Source organism: Leuresthes tenuis, unplaced genomic scaffold (genome assembly GCF_036924035.1).
Source record: "Leuresthes tenuis unplaced genomic scaffold, fLeuTen1.0.hap1 SCAF_14, whole genome shotgun sequence".
Classification (NCBI taxonomy): Eukaryota; Metazoa; Chordata; class Actinopteri; order Atheriniformes; family Atherinopsidae; genus Leuresthes; species Leuresthes tenuis.
Window position 1 is genome coordinate 13,676,852 of NW_027325368.1, and position 19,992 is coordinate 13,696,843.

Genomic DNA, 19,992 nt, shown 5'->3' on the forward strand with positions numbered 1-19,992 from the left:
CCGCCATTAAGTTACTGTGTGAGGCAGCTGGATTCTTGTGAGGTCACATCAAGGAGATAATCCATCTTGTCAGGCTCCAAGCTATTCTGTTGGGCCCAAAAGATCAAAGTTTAGAATCATACAGCAAACTTGAAAGAAGTTTTCAGATCCTTTACTTGTGTAAAACTACCAGTTGGGAAAGTTTAAACTACTCATCTAAAGAAAACTCTTGCTTAAGTAGTGGCACATACATGTTTGATACAAAATGGAGTTGTAATTTCAATTGAAAAGTTCTGGTTTTGTACAATTCAATGATATTGTTATCTATAGAATTACTGCATTACTAGTCTTGAATCAATATGTTAACAGCATGTCACTGTTATTGCTGCTCGACTTGGAGCTATGCACTATGTTTTATATATGAGCACCGATGACTTGTGGGCATCCGATGAATAATGGGAGAATAAGAGAGGAAAGAAGAAAAAACACACTGCTGATAAACAGCACTTTCCCGGCTGTCAGTCAGCCTGCAATATGACACATACTATAGCTACAGAGGAGCACGGAAGAGAGAGAGTTTGGGCTAACGTGAGGGTAGACACTGTTATTTATGTTTTATGTGAATGTGTCTTCAGATCTTATGTAAGTGTTGATTATGAGGTGATGGTGTCTTGGCAGATCAGAGGCTAAGTAGTTGAATGGGATTGAAATAGTTGTTTGCTTTCGTGCAATCATGGTCTTGCTTTTTGAAAGATTACACGTATTTAAAGACATAAAGCAGGTTGTGAGACTAACACTGTTTCTGCAAAGCGTTTGCAGAGATTGCACAGTAAAGTCAATCTGAGACATGCAGGGCCAATGTACCAATGTAGACATTCCGCAAAAAACTGCAAACCAAATTTCATGAAACTTGGTGAAAAGCTTGAACTTGTGCAAGAAAGAAGATACTTTCTTTGAAAATGGCCTGTTTAGACTCACTGAATGAGCTACTCTTTAAGGCAAAGTGCTGGTTACTCATTTTGATATTAATATTCAGATACCAGATTCCTCAGAGGCATGTGTGCAAAGTGATGTAGTGAAAATACCAGGTAATGGAGCATATCATATGAAAACAGCCACAGCTATAACAAGACAATGCCACATGCATATGGTGTGTGTGTGTGTTTTCTGTTTAGGATACAATTTGTAATCTCACCATCAGTTTACAAGCTCTGCATTTTATCTAATATGTGTTGGAAGAGGACACTGGTTGACAAAACAAGATGTACTGTGGCATTGCTAACTATGTCTCAGTGAGATTTCAATCAGTATTTCAAAAGTGGAACTCTCTCTGTTGTGATTCATTTTTCATGTCATATTAACAAGGAAAACCCCTGTCTCTTCGACAGGATTTTCCCTGAGTCACTGCGTTGGCTGCTGGCCACTCAGCAGTATGGCCGCTCCAAATGGATCATGGAACACATTGCAGAGAAGAATCGAGTGAACATGGAACTTGATGTGGATAACATCCTTACAGGTAATGGACATTCAATACGACGTTGTGATATTTTATGTTGCTCACTGTGTGCTATGTTAAAATCAGATACTGTACATTTGGTCTGTGTAGTTTTGCTACAATTCTTTCTACCAAGTAACTAACTCTATTTGAAAAGTGTTTGTTTCTCCAGCTGTGCTTTTCTAAATCAAACAGATTGACAAGGTTGCATCGTTTTCTCTTTTTTTTTGGTCTTGTTACCATAGTAACATGCCCCTAAAGAGGTAGCGCTGGGTGTTGAACATTACATTATGACACTCTCAAACATTCATTAATTTCATTATATCCTGAATGAGTAGAGATGAGCTGACATGATGGTGGTCAGACGGCAGATGGATGCAGGTCAGATATTTTACGTCCAGGTCATCTCTCTGTTCTCAGGAGACCAGCCAGAGTCAAAGCAGACTCCACTGTGTTGTTGTCGTACCAGATTGCATTTGTATTGAGCTGTGACAGCACTGCTTCCCATGCTGTTTTTCTTACTGTTTTTGTCCTGTGATCAATTACTGCAGTGATCAATAGATTCTGAAAAATAAAAAGAACCACTATTGGTGAAAAAAGGCTCAAAGAGGAACTGGTAAGAGTGAAACCGACTGCACTCTTTAGGCTGTGTGCTGATGCAGCATTTAGAGGGAAATATATTACCATAAGCTTTAGCTGTCTCTGGTCTTGAGTTTATAGAAATAGACTGTTCCTAAGCGTGACTGTACAGTTTCTCTCTTTCAAGACACTGACCGTCCTTACTACTGATAAAGAAGAAGAGTTCCAGCACGCATGAGTGCTGCATGTGCAACGTCTGACTAGACCCTCTTTGGCAAATGAGCTGAATGATTAGCAAAGATCTGAGAAGGAAAAATCTGACTCAGTGATTTGAAGATTGGCCAAGAAGTCATTGGAAAGCCTGAGTGGATAACCTTGAGGGGGTGATACGGAATGCTGACACATTTTTGAGTCAATATGAAAATACAGTAGCACATATCAGTGTTGTGTTGCTATGGCAACCTGCAGTCCAATACCAAAACATCAACTGTATGCTGTGTCACATATCACTTGTGGGGCAGGGATGCTGCTTGCTCAGGAACACATCCTCTGTGAGCACTGTCAGACCTGTTTCACAAAGCAGCAGGTGACTATCTGTGTGGGCTGACACCTTCTCATTAAAAATACATGTGGAATTTTCTGCGGATGGAATAGAGTAGGGCTGTCCTCGCTTGACTCGTCAAAGCACCCAGACTGCTGTCGAACTTTCGTTGAGAGAACTTGAATTACGTAGTAATGTTAAAGGAAACTTCCGGAATAATCCAGCCTTATTTTCCGTTGTATTTAATGTAATATTGCTCAGACGCAAACATGTTTGCAGTCTGATCAATATTAAGTAAGACTGCCATGATCAGGCACCGCTCCTGCTGTGGAAAAAGTTTTGTTTTCAACTGACAGAATCAATTGTAAGTGTCTGACAACATTATTAAAAGTATCTCTATACAAGTCTCACTGTACAGATGTACATTTCTTGATCTGAAATCTGATAAGAGGTCAGTAGTTGCAGGAAGACAGCGGTCTGAATGTGAATGAAAGCAGATAACTGCCCTGAGAAGAGAGGACATGGCTATATATGCTAACTGAAAGCTTTCTAAAAGCAAACCAGACTGCGGAAACAAAATGTTGAGCCACACTTTGCAAATCTTTTAGAGAGTAACTTTGTAAGGCTGGGGCAGGCTAAAGTTGTGCTAAATAAGGATTATAGACTTCTGTCTATACTCTGCTGACAACTGCTGTCTCTCAGCACAAAGGCTCCTGGCTTGAATCTCTATCTGTGTGGAAGTCGCATGTTCTGTCTAGATTCTTTCCAAGTACTTTGGCTTCCACCCGCAGTCCAAAAACATGTTAACTAGTGACCATTTTGAGTGTGAGCGTGTATGTTTTTCTTGTCTTGTTTTTCTATTGGTCCTGCGATAGACTGCCTATCACTGTATTGTGTACACTCCCTCTCGCCCAATCGCAGCAGGGATAGGTCTTAGCCCCCCAGTGACCCTGAATGAGTTGAAGCAAGTATGGAAATCACATAAGTGAAGGAAGTTGTCCCTTTATATTTATATATATATCTGAATGCAAAAACTGTTGCGTCTGTCTTTATCGAATATGGCATTGTTTTACATGTTACTGCTGATAACACTGTGGGTTCTATATTTTGGGGCAGAGATTAGGAGTATGCCCTCTTCTACAGGCACCATTACACCGCTGTTTACACCCCCATTCAAGAGAAAATTTAGCATAGGAGGGAAAATGTTTCATTTGTGATATTAAAGAATAATATCCTGAAAAAAACTCAAATTAGTACACCTGTTCAAAGAGCAGGTTATGATTTTTTACTTGATGCGTTTGTTTCCAGAACTCCAAAAAGCTCTTCAAAAAAAACCCAAAAAGACATGCATCGTGAAAATGGTTGGGACAAGGAACCTGTGGAAGAACATTGTAGTTCTGTGCGTCAACTCGTAAGTATTGGGCCTGTTTATTTGCGCCTAGTAGGACAGCGATGTGTCAAGTTTCTAATGTATGTATTTGAATGTGAGGATCTGAAAACTGGTGCTTATATGCACGTGTGGGGGCAAAGCCAGTCAGAGACGCCATTTTGTGCACTCAGGATGCCACTATCAACCTGCGAGTTCGATGCAGAATTGATCTTTAGCCTGCACGTCCACATAGGCTGCTCTCTGTTTTCATCTCCAATGGGATCTCCCCTCTCCTCAATCCCACCATCTGAGACCTCATCAGTAGCTCAGCCGACCCAGCTTTATCTCTGCTTCAGTGCATGGTGTCCCTCAGTCAGCATACATTTTACATGAGTTTTGTGCTTAGGAAACATTAGACAAACAGGAAGGGGGGTTGTGAGTGTTTGCTTGTTTTCTTCTGTGTGCCTGTGAGGTGTATTCTGTCATTAAGTCAGTGTTTACGTGTGTGCAGTTTTGTGACATTCGTGGAGACGAAGGACATCATGTTGATATTAAATTGTACCTTTTTCTCTTTCCTCTCCTCTCAAATATTTAATCTGTTTGATTTTCAGGAGCAATTCTGTTTTCTTTGTTGTTGCTGCTGTCTCAAGGCCAATATCCATTTTTATAGCCTCTGTATGTTGTGATGTTTTCCCAGTGCTTTTAGCTAACTGAATATCCCTGTGCATATCTTTACCCAGACTAACAGGTTATGGGATCCACCACTGCTTTGCCCGCAGCATGATGGATCAGGACGTCCCAGAGATCACTATGTTTCACAATTTCTATGCTGACTATTACACAATGGCGGGCATTGCAGTGGCATCGTGTATTGCACTGTGCCCAGCTGTAGGCCTGATGGGTCGGCGTGGTGGCCTTCTTATGTTCATGATCGTCACTGCCCTGGCTTCACTGCTGCAGCTTGGTCTGCTCAACTGTAAGTAATATATGAAAAACACATATTCTTGGATGTGAAATCCCTTTCATTCTTGAGGAATGACACCACTGATGTAGCTAACTGAGTTTGAGCATTGCTTGAAGAACTAAGTATGAAAGAAACCAAAGGGAAATTAGATATAGATTTCTCAATCAGGCTTCGTTGCATCAAGGGAAACTACTTTTTAAATGAAGAGTATTTGCTTTCTTCAAAATTGTTCAAAGATTTTCGAGATGGGTCGACTTAAATTGATCTAAAGATACAGCCAGCAGTTGCTTGTAGTACATACATTTTGGTTATGAACAGTAGAGTTGGGGATTGAAAATATTATTTATCATTACTAATGTCAAAATAAATTCTACTTGCCACAAATTAAATTTTTTGTATTTTTAAACCAGGACGAAATTTCCAAATTTTTTTTAGGGCACAAATAAAATAGACATGAAGTTTAACCTTGAAGTTAATGTGGTGGAGGCCAGTCCATGAAGCAACTGTTTTTTTCAAAGTGAAAGAGTGAAAGTGTTTTTGTCCTTGCCCTGTCATGCTCTGGGTGTGCTGATGCCAGGTCAGCAACATAAGGTTAGGTAAGAAAATGACCTCCACTCAGTCCAAAGTGCTCTTTATAGAGTTGTTTTTAATTAAGCAATTAACCAAGAACAAAAACATGAAGAGGTGTGTTTTAGTTTTAACACAGTCAGACAGGAACTTTTATTGTGACCCATATGAACGGTTAATGTTTAGTTAGAAGGTTATAGTAGTAAATGCACATGTATTCAAATGAATAGTGGCTTAAATCCATTTATCTTCTTTGGTTCCACAGTCCTGATGTGTTCCATGCATCCAAACTGTCACACTTCTATTGCAAACTGGAACACTTGAATAAAACAGAGATATTGCTTACGTCATTGATAGCACATGCTTTACATATGTTGTGTCAAAAAAGCTCCCTGTGAATTAATGTGTGTCACAAGTTCAGATGCACTCACTGCTCTCGAGGGTGAAACATTATGACCTTTTCTATCCCTCATCTTCTACACATGTGAAACATTCTTATTGTTGGGAACTCTGTTACTTTTAGTTGTTTCTAGTGGAGTAACAGAACATGATTACACTGTTTCAGTCAATATGTACCAAAAGTTCTCCAGATGATAAAAACAGTCCATCGGTTTACTCATTTACAAACAAGCTGGACGTAATGTTTAACCTGAGTCAACACATCACGGTTATGCTTATGTGTCATGTTCCCTTTGAAGCTGCTTGTGTTATTACACTGTTGACAAGCTTTCGTCATGTTCATTTTTTAAAATTGAATGTTTGAGTCTGATTTTAACTTCTTGTTTGAGTGCCTAAGATGATTTTCTCACTGATGCCTGTCTGTTTATCTCTTTAACTCTCTAGTGCTGGGGAAGTACAGTTACCATCTAAATATAAGTAGGTACATCTGTTTATGCACATGTCTTCTTATTTGTGTTTTCTTAAAATGTTTGAGCCGAAAGAATAACTGATCAGTAATTGAATAATCTTGCTCAGATGTTTTTCCACTGTCGTATTTATTAGCTTCACATTCTTTCAATGTGTGATTTGAATCGTTTTGCAGCATGACTCAAACCATTTAGGTTGCATCACTTTATTGATGAGATTTGAAAAATGAGCTGCATTAGGGACACACTAGCCTGGAGATGCTCGTCATGAAGTCCATGATGCAATTATGACAGTCTTTCCACTTATTTATTACCTTTTTGTTGAGGAGGACGAGGCTTTTTGTTACTGAATGCACTGTTCTCCTCCATTTCTCTCTAAGCTGAAGCAAGCACTGATCACGGAGCACTCTCTCCTGATCCCTGTGACATCCTCTCCATGCCTTATTAATAACGCTCTGTATGCGAGCCATTTTAGGATTAAACTTGTCTTTTATTCACCAAGCCTGTTTCTCCCTCAAGTCATCAAAATAAACTGTAGCGTTTAGAAGGCACATCATTTTTGCAGCATTTTATTGCCACATTACCCAAAGGATGTCTCAATGTAGATGGAAAGTTATTTTGTTCTTTCAAAACAACCTGTACCACGGCTTCATTATCTTTGATACAAAGTATTAAATGATAAAATGATAAAATATTTAATACTCTCAATTCTAAACCCTTATGCTTAGGAAGACACATTTATTAAACAGTATGTGTGTGTGTGTGTGTGTGTGTGTGTATATATTGAATTGAACTAAAACGCTGAAATAATGTATTTTAATAGAATAATACTCTATGCAAACAGTTAGAAAAGATCCCTTCACAAAGTATAGAAAAGAAAAATGTTTCCCCCTGTCATTTATACACCTACACAGCACTGTTACCCATACAGTAATTACACAGGATGCTGAGTGAAAATTGCTCCATGTGTGTGCCCACTGCTTTGTTTGCAGATAGCTCAGATAAGCTGAAAAAGAACTTCTCCGTCGCCTTCTCCATCATCGGCATGTTCTCCTCCCACGCAGTCAGCAACCTGAGCATCTTCTTCTGTGCTGAGATCACCCCCACTGTGATCAGGTAAACCTAAAGCAAGACCAGGACTGTACTATCCGTGGATTGTGGGGGGGTATATGTTCTTGCACATCTGACTTTGAAAGATAATCAAGTTAAATGATGTTGGACATTTTTAGGGCTTCTTTAAACTGCTTTATTTTTTTATTCAGCTAATAATGTAGATGACACAGTAGTTGCTATTCATCAATGCAATCCATTCTGCAGTTGGCTTAACAGCTCCACCACCTGTTAAATTATGGAATGAATTCTAGAACTGCTGGAAATAACAAACTCTCATCGTTCAGAGTCGAATGTAATGCACATCTTGTGCAAATTACCCATCTCCTTTTAGAATATATGACTCTACTTTTTATGTTTATTGTGTGGGGTTATTTAAGAGGTGCTGTTCTAATGAAGGTGTTTCTAGAGCACCATCTGGTGGTGCAAAAATGAGAGGAATGGACTGCATTTAGAGGACATTTTTGGTGGAACTGCAGCACACTCTGGTGCTGTTTGATAAAATGACAGATCAGAATGGTGCATCACAGAAGAATAAGCGCTTCCTGCTTATGTCAGTGATTTAGGTGAAAATTTAGGACATGGTGGTTGACTGTCTTAAAATCAGTCAGTCAACCAACCTGACTGACCAGCATTTAAAGGAGCTTTAAACGATATATGTGATCATTCCTACATTTTACCAGGTAATCACAAATTCTGTCTCCTCATAGGGGTGGTGGTCTGGGCCTGGTACTAGCCAGTGCTGGCTTTGGCATGCTCACTGCACCAATCATGGAACTTCACAATCAAAAGGGCTACTTTCTTCACCACATCATTTTTGCCTGCTGCACTCTCATTTGCATAATTTGCATTCTCCTGTTGCCTGAGACACGCTACCAACCTCTCCCTGAGACATTGGCTGATGGCGAGAGCTACACTCGTCAACCTCTACTTCCCCCGAGGAGACCTGGAGAACAGCGGCTATTGCTGGCCCCGTCTGAGAGCAGCAGGGACTATACCAGAGTGCATGATACGCCACTCCATGAGGCAGCAGCCACGGCAGTGTCGACCATGGACTCCACTGCCTCTTCAGCTGTGGACTTAACTGTCCCATTGGCTGGAGAAATGTCTGCCTCCATGCACATGGAGGGGCAGTCTGGGAAGCCTGAGCTCAAAGACCCCAACGGTCACTCTGTTTCATCTTCATCCCCGACGCCTGTAACAGCCCTGGGTAAAGATGGCATCATACTTGCCAGCAAAGAGCACTTGTTGTCTTCCAGTTCTTTACACAAAGCCCCATGCATCACAGACCCACTTCTACCTGATGCAGAAGAAACTCCTGCAACAGTCCAGGATTCTGTTGAGCCACAGATAAATTGTACCCCACTTGAATTAAATGACATTGCTCCTTCTCCCACAAGCGAGGATGGCTCAGGCCCTGCCGCTTCACAGGACTCTTCCTCTCCCTCCATCCCCCAAACCGTGCCCGCTTCTTTATTGATCTGCACCACACCCGTTCTTGAGCCCCCACCTAGCTCCACGTTGGAGTCTCCAAACCCTTTGGGTAATGAAATTGACACAATCATCACAACATCTGACCCATCTTTGTGTGAGGATGCTCATTCCACTTCAGAAAACTCCCCTACTCCATCAATGCATGACAGTCTCCCTCCATCTCCTGTTCCCTCTCCCCTTCCTGGGACAGACTGTGACATTCCCTCTAATCCTCCATCCTTCATTACCCCAAACTCTGACATTCCCATCCAGTTAGAAATAGCAGATGAAGCTACATTTACTCCTTCCATTAGGGACTCCCAGTCTGCACAGTTAGATTCTACCTCTTCTCATGATAAAGATGGACCTACACATTATTCTACCCCCCCGAGTCCTGACACTATTTCACCATCACCTACACCTCCTCCACCTATTGACTCAGGCAATATGACCTCAGTAGACTCCTCCATTCCCCCTATAATGCATACTGTCATCACTGCAGTGTCTCCTCCTGTCCTCCCTGTCACAGACATTGTGAATACTTCGACTCCAGAATCAGCCACCCTGACTGTCTCAGACGTTGTACCAGAAGCAATAGTTTCCCTTGTCTTGGATTCAGTAACAAATTCCATTATAGATTCAAGTTCGACAGAAGCAGAAGCTCCTTCGTCTTTAATGGACTGTACCGTATCCTCCCCCATAGACTCTGGTGTCCTTTCTATCAGTCACAGGGAGAGCGCCAGCACAGAAAACAACATTGTCAGTAGCACATCGTCATCGTGATTCAGTGCTGCAGTCAGAAAATGAAGCTTTAAGTGTTGCACCAGGAGGCAGCCACCCACATTAATCCTGCAGGAGGAGGAGGGGGAGGGGGGGGGGACCTTCCTGCTCAGACTTCAGGTACTTCATGAAGACTGTTCCCACCTGGAGTTGAGTAGACATGTCTTACAGAGCTGCTTTATGTTTCTCAATGCCCCATCCCTACCTTCCTCCCCTCTCCGTGCATTTAGCCAATAAATGAGACCACACAAGTGAAGAGTGCCACTGGCTGGTTTGTTTCAATGTGACAGGAACTTAAGCTTTTCAGTAATGTCACTGGAAATCACCAGCGTAAAAACTACTCTGATTTAAATGAATGGGGAAATCAATGTCTGTCATTTTGAAGACGGTGCCCACAATCACTGAGACATGTCATCAGCACGGATGAAGAATGCAAGATGCTAAAAACATACAAACATTGAAAAGAAAAAAAAAAAAAAAAAAAAAAAAAAAAAGAATCAACGGTACTCAAAGAAAATGATCATCTCATGTATTTGTATTTTTAAAAAAAATGTCGCCTTACCTATATGGAGAAAAAAAAATCTGAATGTTACAGAATACTTTTTACAGTTTAAAAGGTAAATGATCCAAATTTGATATTTTTTTCTTTTCTTTTCTTTTCTTTTTTTTTTGTTGCACATGTAAGCCAAAAACTACTCTGACCAAAACTAATTGTAGACATAGTGCCAAAATGCTAACGGTGTTATGGTATTTGCCTGTTTGGGGAAATACCAGGTAATACCCTTTTGGAAGACTCTATACAAAAGAGGAATACAGAAGAAGACTGACTGCAAAACTCTATCACCATTTGATTATTTAAAAGTGAGATAAAATTTAGGTTAATTGATTTGTCAACACATGGATTATTCTATGGGCAGTTCTATTGGTGAAAAATATGAAAAAAAAATGTAATTTTCCATTTTCTTTCAGCCAATGAAATCTCTGGTATGCAATTTTCTTTTGTAAATGTGATAATGTAAGTAAATGGATAAATAGCTGTTTAGCTTTACTCAGACTTGTTTGTTTTAAATTCAAAGCATTATTTTTGGAAAATCTCCCATGGTGTGCCCTTATTGTACAGAGCTATGCTTGATTCTTACAGTATTCATGGCACCTTATTGTGGTGGCACTTTATTTTGTGCAGAGGAGACAAAGCATGAACATCATTGTGAACGTGTCAACAAAACTTATCAACTCTTGAAAAAGACAAAAGCTGTTTTTGAAACTTGCAGACTCCAAAATGTTTAATGTGATTACCAACTGTTGCAACATCACTTAAATCATTTCTTTTTCTCAAATCATGTTCTGGCATTAACATAGTTAATGTATATCAGTGTTTTTATTTAGTCACACACACGCAACTAAACGTAACTTGAAAGTTGCTACCCACTTGTCAAAATGACATTTAAAAAAAAAAAAGAAAATTCTAATAGACTGATTAACCTGTTGATATTTGTAAAATGACAGACTCCCTGTTAAGGAAGCACTTTTTCTTCCAAAGCTCGTGTCCACCTCTGGACGGCAAAATACTTGACTTGAATACGTGTGTAACTTGATTGTTGTAATACTTTGCATTTGAGGTTGTAGTATTTGTCTAAAGAAGGATGTGTGATGATGGATATACAACTGTTTACAACAAGCCTCACAATAATGATGATAAATAACAATAATAATCACGATGATAACTACACAGTACTGTAAGACTTTAGAGCCAACTGGATGATGTCTTGTTATTTCAAATGTGATAAAACGCAGATCATATATCCAGGGAGTGTTGGTGATCTGTTAAGGTATCATTCAGGAGTCAAACGCATTACCAGGCTGATTAAATTTTCTGTTACCATCTTTTGATACACCGTTATAAATAAAACCTCACAGCTTCTTGACACATTAAAACTCAGCCTGTGTACTCATACAAAAAGTTATATATATATTTGGACGATTGAGTAAACTTAACTGTCGTGCTTTGTTCAAATGCAACTTGGATCGAATTGTGAAAGCTCAGATGTTGATCATAATACCAGGGTGGTCTTTTAACAGACTGTCACATTTGTAGTACTGATTTACTCATATCATTGTTTATGTCAAACGCATGTATGCCATGCTGCTGCACCTCGAAGCACAATGAACTGCAGTCATATGGTGTTGGATTTGGTGTCTTATTTGGGGGGGGGCGGAGAAAAAAAAAGGGAAAATCAATTGTGGCTTTGAAGATAAAATGGAAACTGCTAATTACACATAAACCTTTGCAATACATTCACATGTGAGAGATGATGTTGATGTTTGATTACATGAGAAGCATCTGAGAACGTGTTGACTGCCGTGGTCAGTAGCCTCACGTAATTCAGTCGTCGTTGTCTGTGTGTTGGTCTCTGCGTCAGTGTGCATACTGCAGAAATGAAAATGTGCGTCTCCGAAACCCTATCTAACAACGGTACAAAGTCACTGCACAACACAACCGGTGTCTCCTCTGAGATCTGTTACTTCCACTTTAGGCAATGCAGCTATTTCAGTGCTGAGGCGAGAGATTACATTGCTTTAGTATGCACTTAGTTAAACTTTATTTGGATTAAGTTTGAAATAAAGTTCAGTGAAAGCAATTTAGAGCAATGTTAACACCAGCGGCAGGGTAAACTGGAAGATATTCATTGTTGGAAAAGCAAAAAAAATAAAAAGAAGCATTGGTTGGGACTTTGTAAATAATAAATGTGTGGAAGTGTCCAGTTTCCACAAGATGAAGGATCACAAATCATAGCATGGACTGTTAAGACTTGTTGTAATGCTGGCAAATAAAAGTCCCGGAGACCTAAGTGTTCTCAGTGCACACGTCAGGTTTTGCTTCTCTCAGCTGAGCGACTCAAAATCTCTGACTGGAGATTTGAATGAATGTAAAAACCATGGATTGTACATTTATAAGTCCCACTTGTTTGGTTTCATTTTGTTGTTGTTTTAACATGCATAATGCACTTGTATATAAGCCATACCTGTTGTTAAAATAAACCACTATTTATTGATCAAATATGGCTATCCGTGAGTTGTTGATTATATAGCAGTGTTTTGAAAGTCTTATTAAAAGTTGATCCCAAATAGAAAAGTCTTGTACTTCCTTAATAATCATTACAGTGGTAACCAAGAATGGAATACAAGCCTTACAGAAGGGTAAACATATCACAGGCCCTCTGCCATTTTTAAGTCTCAGACACTTCACTTAAAATTGACAACTCTAAATGTTATTGTTGTACCCATGGAAAAGTCCAGTGATTTGGATATATCCTTGGAGAGTTAGATAGGTTTGTGTAATATTTCTTGGAAGTATTTATCTAGCAGCTCTACTGTGAGATCTTTTAATCTGAAGTTGTTAGGTTATTTAATAGGCATCTTACTTAGCATTACAGTCAGGTCCAGTAGCTACTTGCAATCCTTCAATATTTCTCTGAGAGCCATTCCTGGCAGATAAAACTAGTAACTGAACTGTACAGAACAACCTCAATATGGCAAAGAGAGGCAAAATCTTCCCCGCATGGGACACGGTGATGTCAGAAGGATGATGCGGCATGATCCTCCGGTCCACTGCATCAAACCGGGGCGCTCCTATTGGCTGACAGGGATGCTGCGCCGTGCGTAACGTCATCCGATCAGCAGTACGTTTATCTATCTCGCCCGGTGAACGCTCACCCGAGAAATGAGGCAAGTGCTGATTTTGAGAAATACAACGGCAACATACTGAAGATCGGACGTCGGTTAGGTCGAGAAAAGAAGCTCTCTGCCCACATCAGCAACTCAACATGAGGGAAATCGTTCACATCCAGGCTGGACAATGTGGAAATCAGATTGGGGCAAAGGTATAGATAATATAATTTAATTCTATCACAGGTGATTTTTCCAGGAATTTTTATGTATATATGTATATATATATATAAATATTTTTTTTAAATTAATGGTTAATAAAGTTGATGAATTTACATAACACCTTTGATGTTTCTTAGACATAGACTTTTCTTTAGAAATAAGTTTGACGTATCAACTGTTAATGCTTTGTAACGGTGCAGGGTGGGGTTCAGTCCGTCCGGGCTTTGGTTTTGCTGCGGCTACAGCGACGGTGACCCAAGTGATGCGTGTCATTTTGCCACCAAGCAGATGCGCAGGAGAGAAAAAAAAGAAAAAGGCCTGCTGACGCACATGCCTTAAACTCGTATTTACTCCATGTTTGCTCTCCAAATTACCTCATAAAAGGTCATGGGAATGTATTTGTCTTGTGTTAGTTCTGGGAGGTGATAAGTGACGAACATGGCATCGATCCTACCGGTAGTTACCAAGGTGACAGCGAGCTGCAGCTGGAGAGGATAAATGTGTACTATAATGAAGCATCAGGTAACAAAACATTTCCCAAGTTTGTTTTTAATGAATGACAGGCTTGAATCGAAATATTTTCACCAGTAAAAGTATGCTTACCTTGCTCATTATCATTGCATGGCATTATGTTACACAGGCCTCATTTAAATGCCACATGTTCATGTCACTAATTTAGCTGCAGGGGAAAAGTAGGTCTCACTATGCCAGGGAAAGAAAATAGGGCAGTGAACCTGCTAAAATATCTCTCTCTGTGTCCCTTCCTCTCCCCACCCCTTCTCTCTGTTTCTCTCTGTAGGGAGTACAGGTATCTGCAGTCTCTGTGTAGATGACCTCTCTGCTTTAGTGTCATCTCAGTATCTTATATTATTTATGTGGCATGGTGAAGGTCATCCCAAATGCATCTTTTCACTGTTGGTCTCAGCCTCTGTTCATTAAAGAGGTACACATTGCTTGTGAATGAAAGTATATCAATCACACAGCACTTTGTTTCTGTGCTTCATCATTTAGACTGAAGCTTTAAAAGAGGGACATATCAGCAGACATTTCATTTCAGGTGTTGCCAGGGTTGAGATCAAACTGCTCTCTCATCTGCTTTGGTTTAATGAGTTCCTGCATGTGCAGATGTCTACCCCTATCCTCTTTCCTAGCAGCAAGCATTATTGAACCAGTGTTTCCATGCTGCACGCTGTTGTCAGCATCACTTAATAGGTCAGTACTGCATGTGAGCTGAAAATCTAAATGACTGACTTTTCTTAAGAACATAGTCAGACATCTTTTGACACTTCTGTAATGACAAGCAAATATAGAGATTTATAGAGGAAAACCGAATATCTGAATGGACTGCAGAGCTCAGTACTTTAGAAGCCCCGCTGGTCCAAAATAAGCAGTGCAGCATGCTGCAGCAGTTTGCTTGCTAGATGTGTCACAGACAGAGAGGGTGGAGCAACAGAAAGTGCAAGAAAAAAAGACACTTTCTGAATAGCTGGTTTGGCTGGGCTCGTGTCTTTAGCAAACAACATTACTGTATTTATATATTTTAGTCTATTGTTCTTCTTGTAAAGAATGAAAATTTAAATATATTAATTTTCCTTTTTTTCTTTGATTCATTCCTTCACCCATAGTCCACTGCAATGCTCTATTATTGAGACTGTTAATATCTTTCTCCAGCCTTCCATTCCTTAATTCTCCCTGTCCCACCCTAACTTCCTGTTCATAGGCAGCAAATTTGTCCCTCGTGCCATTCTGGTGGATCTGGAGCCAGGAACCATGGATTCAGTTCGCTCTGGCCCATTTGGACAGCTATTCAGGCCTGACAACTTTGTCTTTGGTGAGTGGGGGGAAAATCCAAACATCACCACTCATCTTGAACCAACTGCAGCTGTACCATCGTGTCAGCAACTGCTGTCACGCCCCGGAACGATGTGCTCAGTTTCACCTGAGAGCATAGCACAGTGCTGCGTATTCTGTGCACAATTCTCTAGCAGTCTCTAAGTAAAGAGCCAATAGTGTGATTGATTGACCATAGGCAGCTGTGTCAGAGGGAGTGAGAGCTCTTCTGGTGACTTAGCAAAAAAGAAAGGACAACTGAAAAAAAAAACAAAACAGGACATGCTGTGGTGATTACAAATGAGGATGCAGGATCCATACAGGCTACTGCACCACATAATGACTATTTCTCCTGACAACGAAATACACATTAATGAATAAGCTGAAACAAATAGATAATGATTGATTCATTATCTAGTAAGGCTTTATATATCAAACGCTATTTGGATTATTTGGCAGCCAGATTTAACCAGAAAGCTTCTGCAGCCCTGCTCCTTTCTGTGAGACCTCACTGAGGAGTACTGGCGCTTTAAGCTCTGTGCCAGCATCAGCATGTTAATGTTCAGCAGGTGGGATGTTTTATAGTCATCACACTTGTCTTTTGTTTAGCTTGTTGGTGTTGCAACAGTTGCATTTATCACTTAATCCAAGTAAATCACTGCCATTTTTCAACTTTATGAATTTAGATTTTCACATAAGACCATATCAGAGAATCATGCTCAAGACTACAATGAAGTAAACATGAAAAAATATCATGACAGTGCATAACATACTTCAGGAAATGTCTCTTGTTATGAAACTTCACTGGTGGTTCCGCTGCAGAGGCATGCAAAAGTTTGAGTCACGCTTTCTATTGAACTTTAAGTGACTATTTGAATAAAACAAAAATGATTTTTAGACATATTTATCGCCCCTCTAGACCCTTATACTTACTGCTCCTTGGTAAATTTCTTAATTACATTATAAACTTATGAGGTGTGAGGTGGGACAATGTTTTGGGATTCAGAGTACCTATAAAGCTTTGATATGATTGCCTGAAACCAAAGATATAACAAGCTCCTTAAGCTCTCAGAGCTTGATAAAAGTTATCTCATGGTTCAAATGTCTTTGGGTGCTCCAACTCTGAAATTGGACAAAAACACAAATTATGCGTAAACAACCTTTCATATGACTCATGGAGATGAGTTTATGCAAACTTTTGTATTCCACTGTTTTAGGATTATCCTTTGTGGATCATGTTGGTTTTTAAATTTCAAGTAAATCAGTTGATGGATTGTTTAAAAATTCATACCAAGAGCTAAATGTTTGCAAAAACACTTTTTTTTTCATTATGAATTGTCTTCAAACCTCATATCATGCAGGTCAAAGTGGAGCAGGGAATAATTGGGCCAAGGGTCACTACACAGAAGGAGCTGAGCTGGTGGACTCGGTGCTGGATGTGGTGAGAAAGGAGTCGGAGAACTGCGATTGTCTCCAGGGCTTTCAGCTTACCCACTCCTTAGGTGGCGGCACAGGTTCAGGGATGGGCACATTGCTCATCAGCAAGATCAGGGAGGAGTATCCAGATCGTATAATGAACACCTTCAGCGTCATGCCCTCCCCGAAAGTCTCTGATACTGTGGTGGAGCCTTACAATGCCACTCTTTCTGTTCACCAACTTGTGGAAAACACAGATGAGACCTTCAGCATTGACAATGAGGCCTTGTATGATATCTGCTTTCGTACACTGAAGCTGACCACACCCACCTATGGGGACCTCAACCACCTGGTTTCAGCCACAATGAGTGGGGTAACCACCTGTCTCCGCTTTCCTGGCCAACTCAACGCCGACCTCCGTAAACTGGCTGTTAACATGGTGCCCTTCCCCCGCCTGCATTTCTTTATGCCAGGCTTTGCACCTCTCACTAGTCGGGGCAGTCAGCAGTATCGTGCTCTCTCAGTGCCAGAGCTCACACAACAAATGTTTGATGCCAAAAACATGATGGCGGCGTGTGACCCCCGTCACGGACGCTACCTCACAGTGGCAGCCATCTTTCGCGGTCGCATGTCCATGAAGGAAGTGGATGAGCAGATGTTGAGCGTACAGAACAAGAACAGCAGCTACTTTGTGGAATGGATTCCCAACAATGTCAAGACCGCTGTGTGCGACATTCCCCCCCGCGGCCTCAAGATGTCCGCCACCTTCATCGGCAACAGCACAGCCATCCAAGAGCTCTTCAGGAGGATCTCTGAGCAGTTCACCGCTATGTTCCGCCGCAAGGCCTTCCTGCACTGGTACACTGGCGAGGGAATGGATGAGATGGAGTTCACAGAGGCTGAGAGCAACATGAATGACCTGGTGTCTGAGTACCAGCAGTACCAAGATGCCACAGCAGACGAGATGGGTGAATATGAAGAAGATGAAATAGAGGATGAGGAAGAGGTCCGTCATGATGTTCGCCACTGATGGGACATTGAACCAATTCTTTAGAATAGTTGTTGCTGGACAAATGCAGCGACATTATATGAAGTATGCTAGAGATGCAGATATTCAACTAAATATTGCAGTGTGCAGAACATGATGAAATGTTGTTGTTTAGCCACAATAATGCTGCATATATACATAGCTTATACTGACAAAGCTAATGAGTAGTGTTAGAACCTAAAATATAGTTTAATAGAATTTGTTTTTTCCAAGTCATGCTTTGCCAGTGCCAGAATTGCAGTCTCGTCCAAAACACAGTTTTGTAACATCCACTTCACCTTGCATTTACGATCTATGGTCTCAAATAAAAGATCCAAACCATGTTTCACATCCTGTTTCATTTCTTTAGGAGTTACACCGTGTGAAAGGGTTATGAAAATTACAATTAATTTGCTGCAATATACAGAAGCTCATGTCTGGAAGACATGGATAACTAATTAAGAATCTCCACATTCTTTTGGCTGTTTATACAAACTATTTGTCTCAATCTTCCAAAGTTCACATGTCATATTGGTCTGCTTTTCTGTCCTCGGCATCTGTTTATCCAACACATTTATGCATATGTTTTGCCATCTTTAGGCGTTGCCAGTATTCAGTGGTGCTCCACGAGCAGAGCTCGTAAATTTAAGTATATTCAATGAAATATAAAAAATGTTCATAAAGACAGAGAGAAATTTTAAACATCTTTTTGGTCAAATAACTCCTCCCATAAAATGCAAATGCATATTTTCTGAAGAAAACTTTTGAGGTTTGGATAAATCATTTTAATTTGAAAAGCCCAAAACCGTTAGATAGCTGCTATAAACTATAATCATCTGAGTAGCCAAAGGTTGTTGTAGCTAATTCATTTTTGCCATAGTGCTCAGTTTTCTCCAAAAACTATTGAATATGCTTGAATATGGTACTTACATGCGACTGAGAAGTATACCAAACAAATACACTTCCTTGTTTGCATAGCTTTTTCTAGAAAGGGACAGTTCACAAAGGCACTGCGGAAATAAAGCAATTTTTGAAATACACAAACATGTCGTAGACCATGTGTGTGAAACATTTTATAAGACATCAGTCTATAGTGGAGGTTGATGTGCATGGTGCAGAAATACTAAGAGGTGGACTAAAAGTCACTTGTTTTTATCTTATGATGGCTTTTTTTTATAACCATAAACAACTACTGCCTTGCCCTCTAATATACAAGGAAGTCTAAACATAGCTTCAATTCCTCTTTATATATATATATATATATATATATAATGTATAGTTATATCCTCATTTGTAAGTAGCTTTGGATAAAAGCGTCTGCTAAATGCATAAACATAAACATGTTACATAAACTAAAATGAACTCTTGACTGAAAAATTTGATTTTACAATTTGTGTTTATAGAAGTCTATCACTTTTTTAATTAAGGCAGCTGTCATGACATCTTGATAATATTTTTCAAGTAAGCCTCAGATTAGCACACACCCACAAAACTAGGGAGGAGTCTTTAGCGAACGTGCACAAAAAGTAATGACAGATTTAAAACTCTGGCTGAGGGTTGATGAGCTAAGAATGTGGCGCACAAGACGGCAGTGAGATGTTGAAACAGATATGATCATGTTCTCAGCCAGAAAACATTTCACAATACTGTTCTGACAGGCACAGGAAAAACTGGCTGTTAAACTTCACTTTTTGTCTTAAATACATTGTGCTTTGTGACCACACCCTGGTTATATGTGTGAAAGCAAGAATTTTCCATTTTGATAGAAAACGTGTTTTCTTATGAATGATGGCCTGAGGAATAAATTCAGGAGATGGTTAAAAAAAAAAAAGAAAAAAAAGGAAGACAAGAGCAGTGGAGCAACACTGTCAAACTTCACAAAATACTACTTTGTATTGTATTATTCACAGTTTGAAATTAACATTAATATTGGAACTGTGATACTAGAAAGAAAGACTAGAAGTTTAACTACAAGCTTGGATTTGGATTTCTGTGGGTCTGAGGTTGCCACAGCTTTTATATCAGATGCAAAAGACCAGAGCTATGACCCTCTGAAGAGGTAATTGGAAATTAGCATGTAAGAACAGAGATGGCTTTTTTTCCGACCT

The 19,992-nt window shown here is 40.0% G+C and overlaps 2 protein-coding genes across 2 annotated transcripts in view; both read left to right on the forward strand.

Annotated features, from left to right (window-relative positions):
• LOC140269447 (solute carrier family 22 member 23-like) overlaps positions 1–12,781 on the forward strand; it is a 32,500-nt gene extending 19,719 nt beyond the window's left edge. Inside the window, exons 5-10 of the mRNA XM_072364539.1 lie at positions 1,368–1,495; positions 3,903–4,005; positions 4,704–4,939; positions 6,338–6,370; positions 7,353–7,476; positions 8,181–12,781. Coding sequence (XP_072220640.1) covers positions 1,368–1,495; positions 3,903–4,005; positions 4,704–4,939; positions 6,338–6,370; positions 7,353–7,476; positions 8,181–9,726 — 2,170 coding nt within the window. The 3' untranslated portion in view covers positions 9,727–12,781. The remainder of the gene's footprint in view (positions 1–1,367; positions 1,496–3,902; positions 4,006–4,703; positions 4,940–6,337; positions 6,371–7,352; positions 7,477–8,180) is intronic.
• A 623-nt stretch (positions 12,782–13,404) lies between these two features.
• LOC140269132 (tubulin beta-2A chain) lies at positions 13,405–18,228 on the forward strand. Its single transcript, XM_072364153.1, has 4 exons — positions 13,405–13,604; positions 14,025–14,133; positions 15,332–15,442; positions 16,803–18,228. The coding sequence occupies exons 1-4, from the start codon at positions 13,548–13,550 to the stop codon at positions 17,885–17,887; spliced, it is 1,362 nt and encodes a 453-aa protein (XP_072220254.1). The 5' UTR covers positions 13,405–13,547; the 3' UTR covers positions 17,888–18,228.
• The last annotated feature ends 1,764 nt before the right edge of the window (positions 18,229–19,992 follow it).

Bases quoted from the DNA above. Each gene is read 5' to 3' on its own strand.
- LOC140269132 (XM_072364153.1), top strand. From the start codon at position 13,548: ATGAGGGAAATCGTTCACATCCAGGCTGGACAATGTGGAAATCAGATT. The intron at 13,605-14,024 runs GTATAGATAATA...GTCTTGTGTTAG, and splicing joins GAAATCAGATTGGGGCAAAG to TTCTGGGAGGTGATAAGTGA. The intron at 14,134-15,331 runs GTAACAAAACAT...TCCTGTTCATAG, and splicing joins GTACTATAATGAAGCATCAG to GCAGCAAATTTGTCCCTCGT.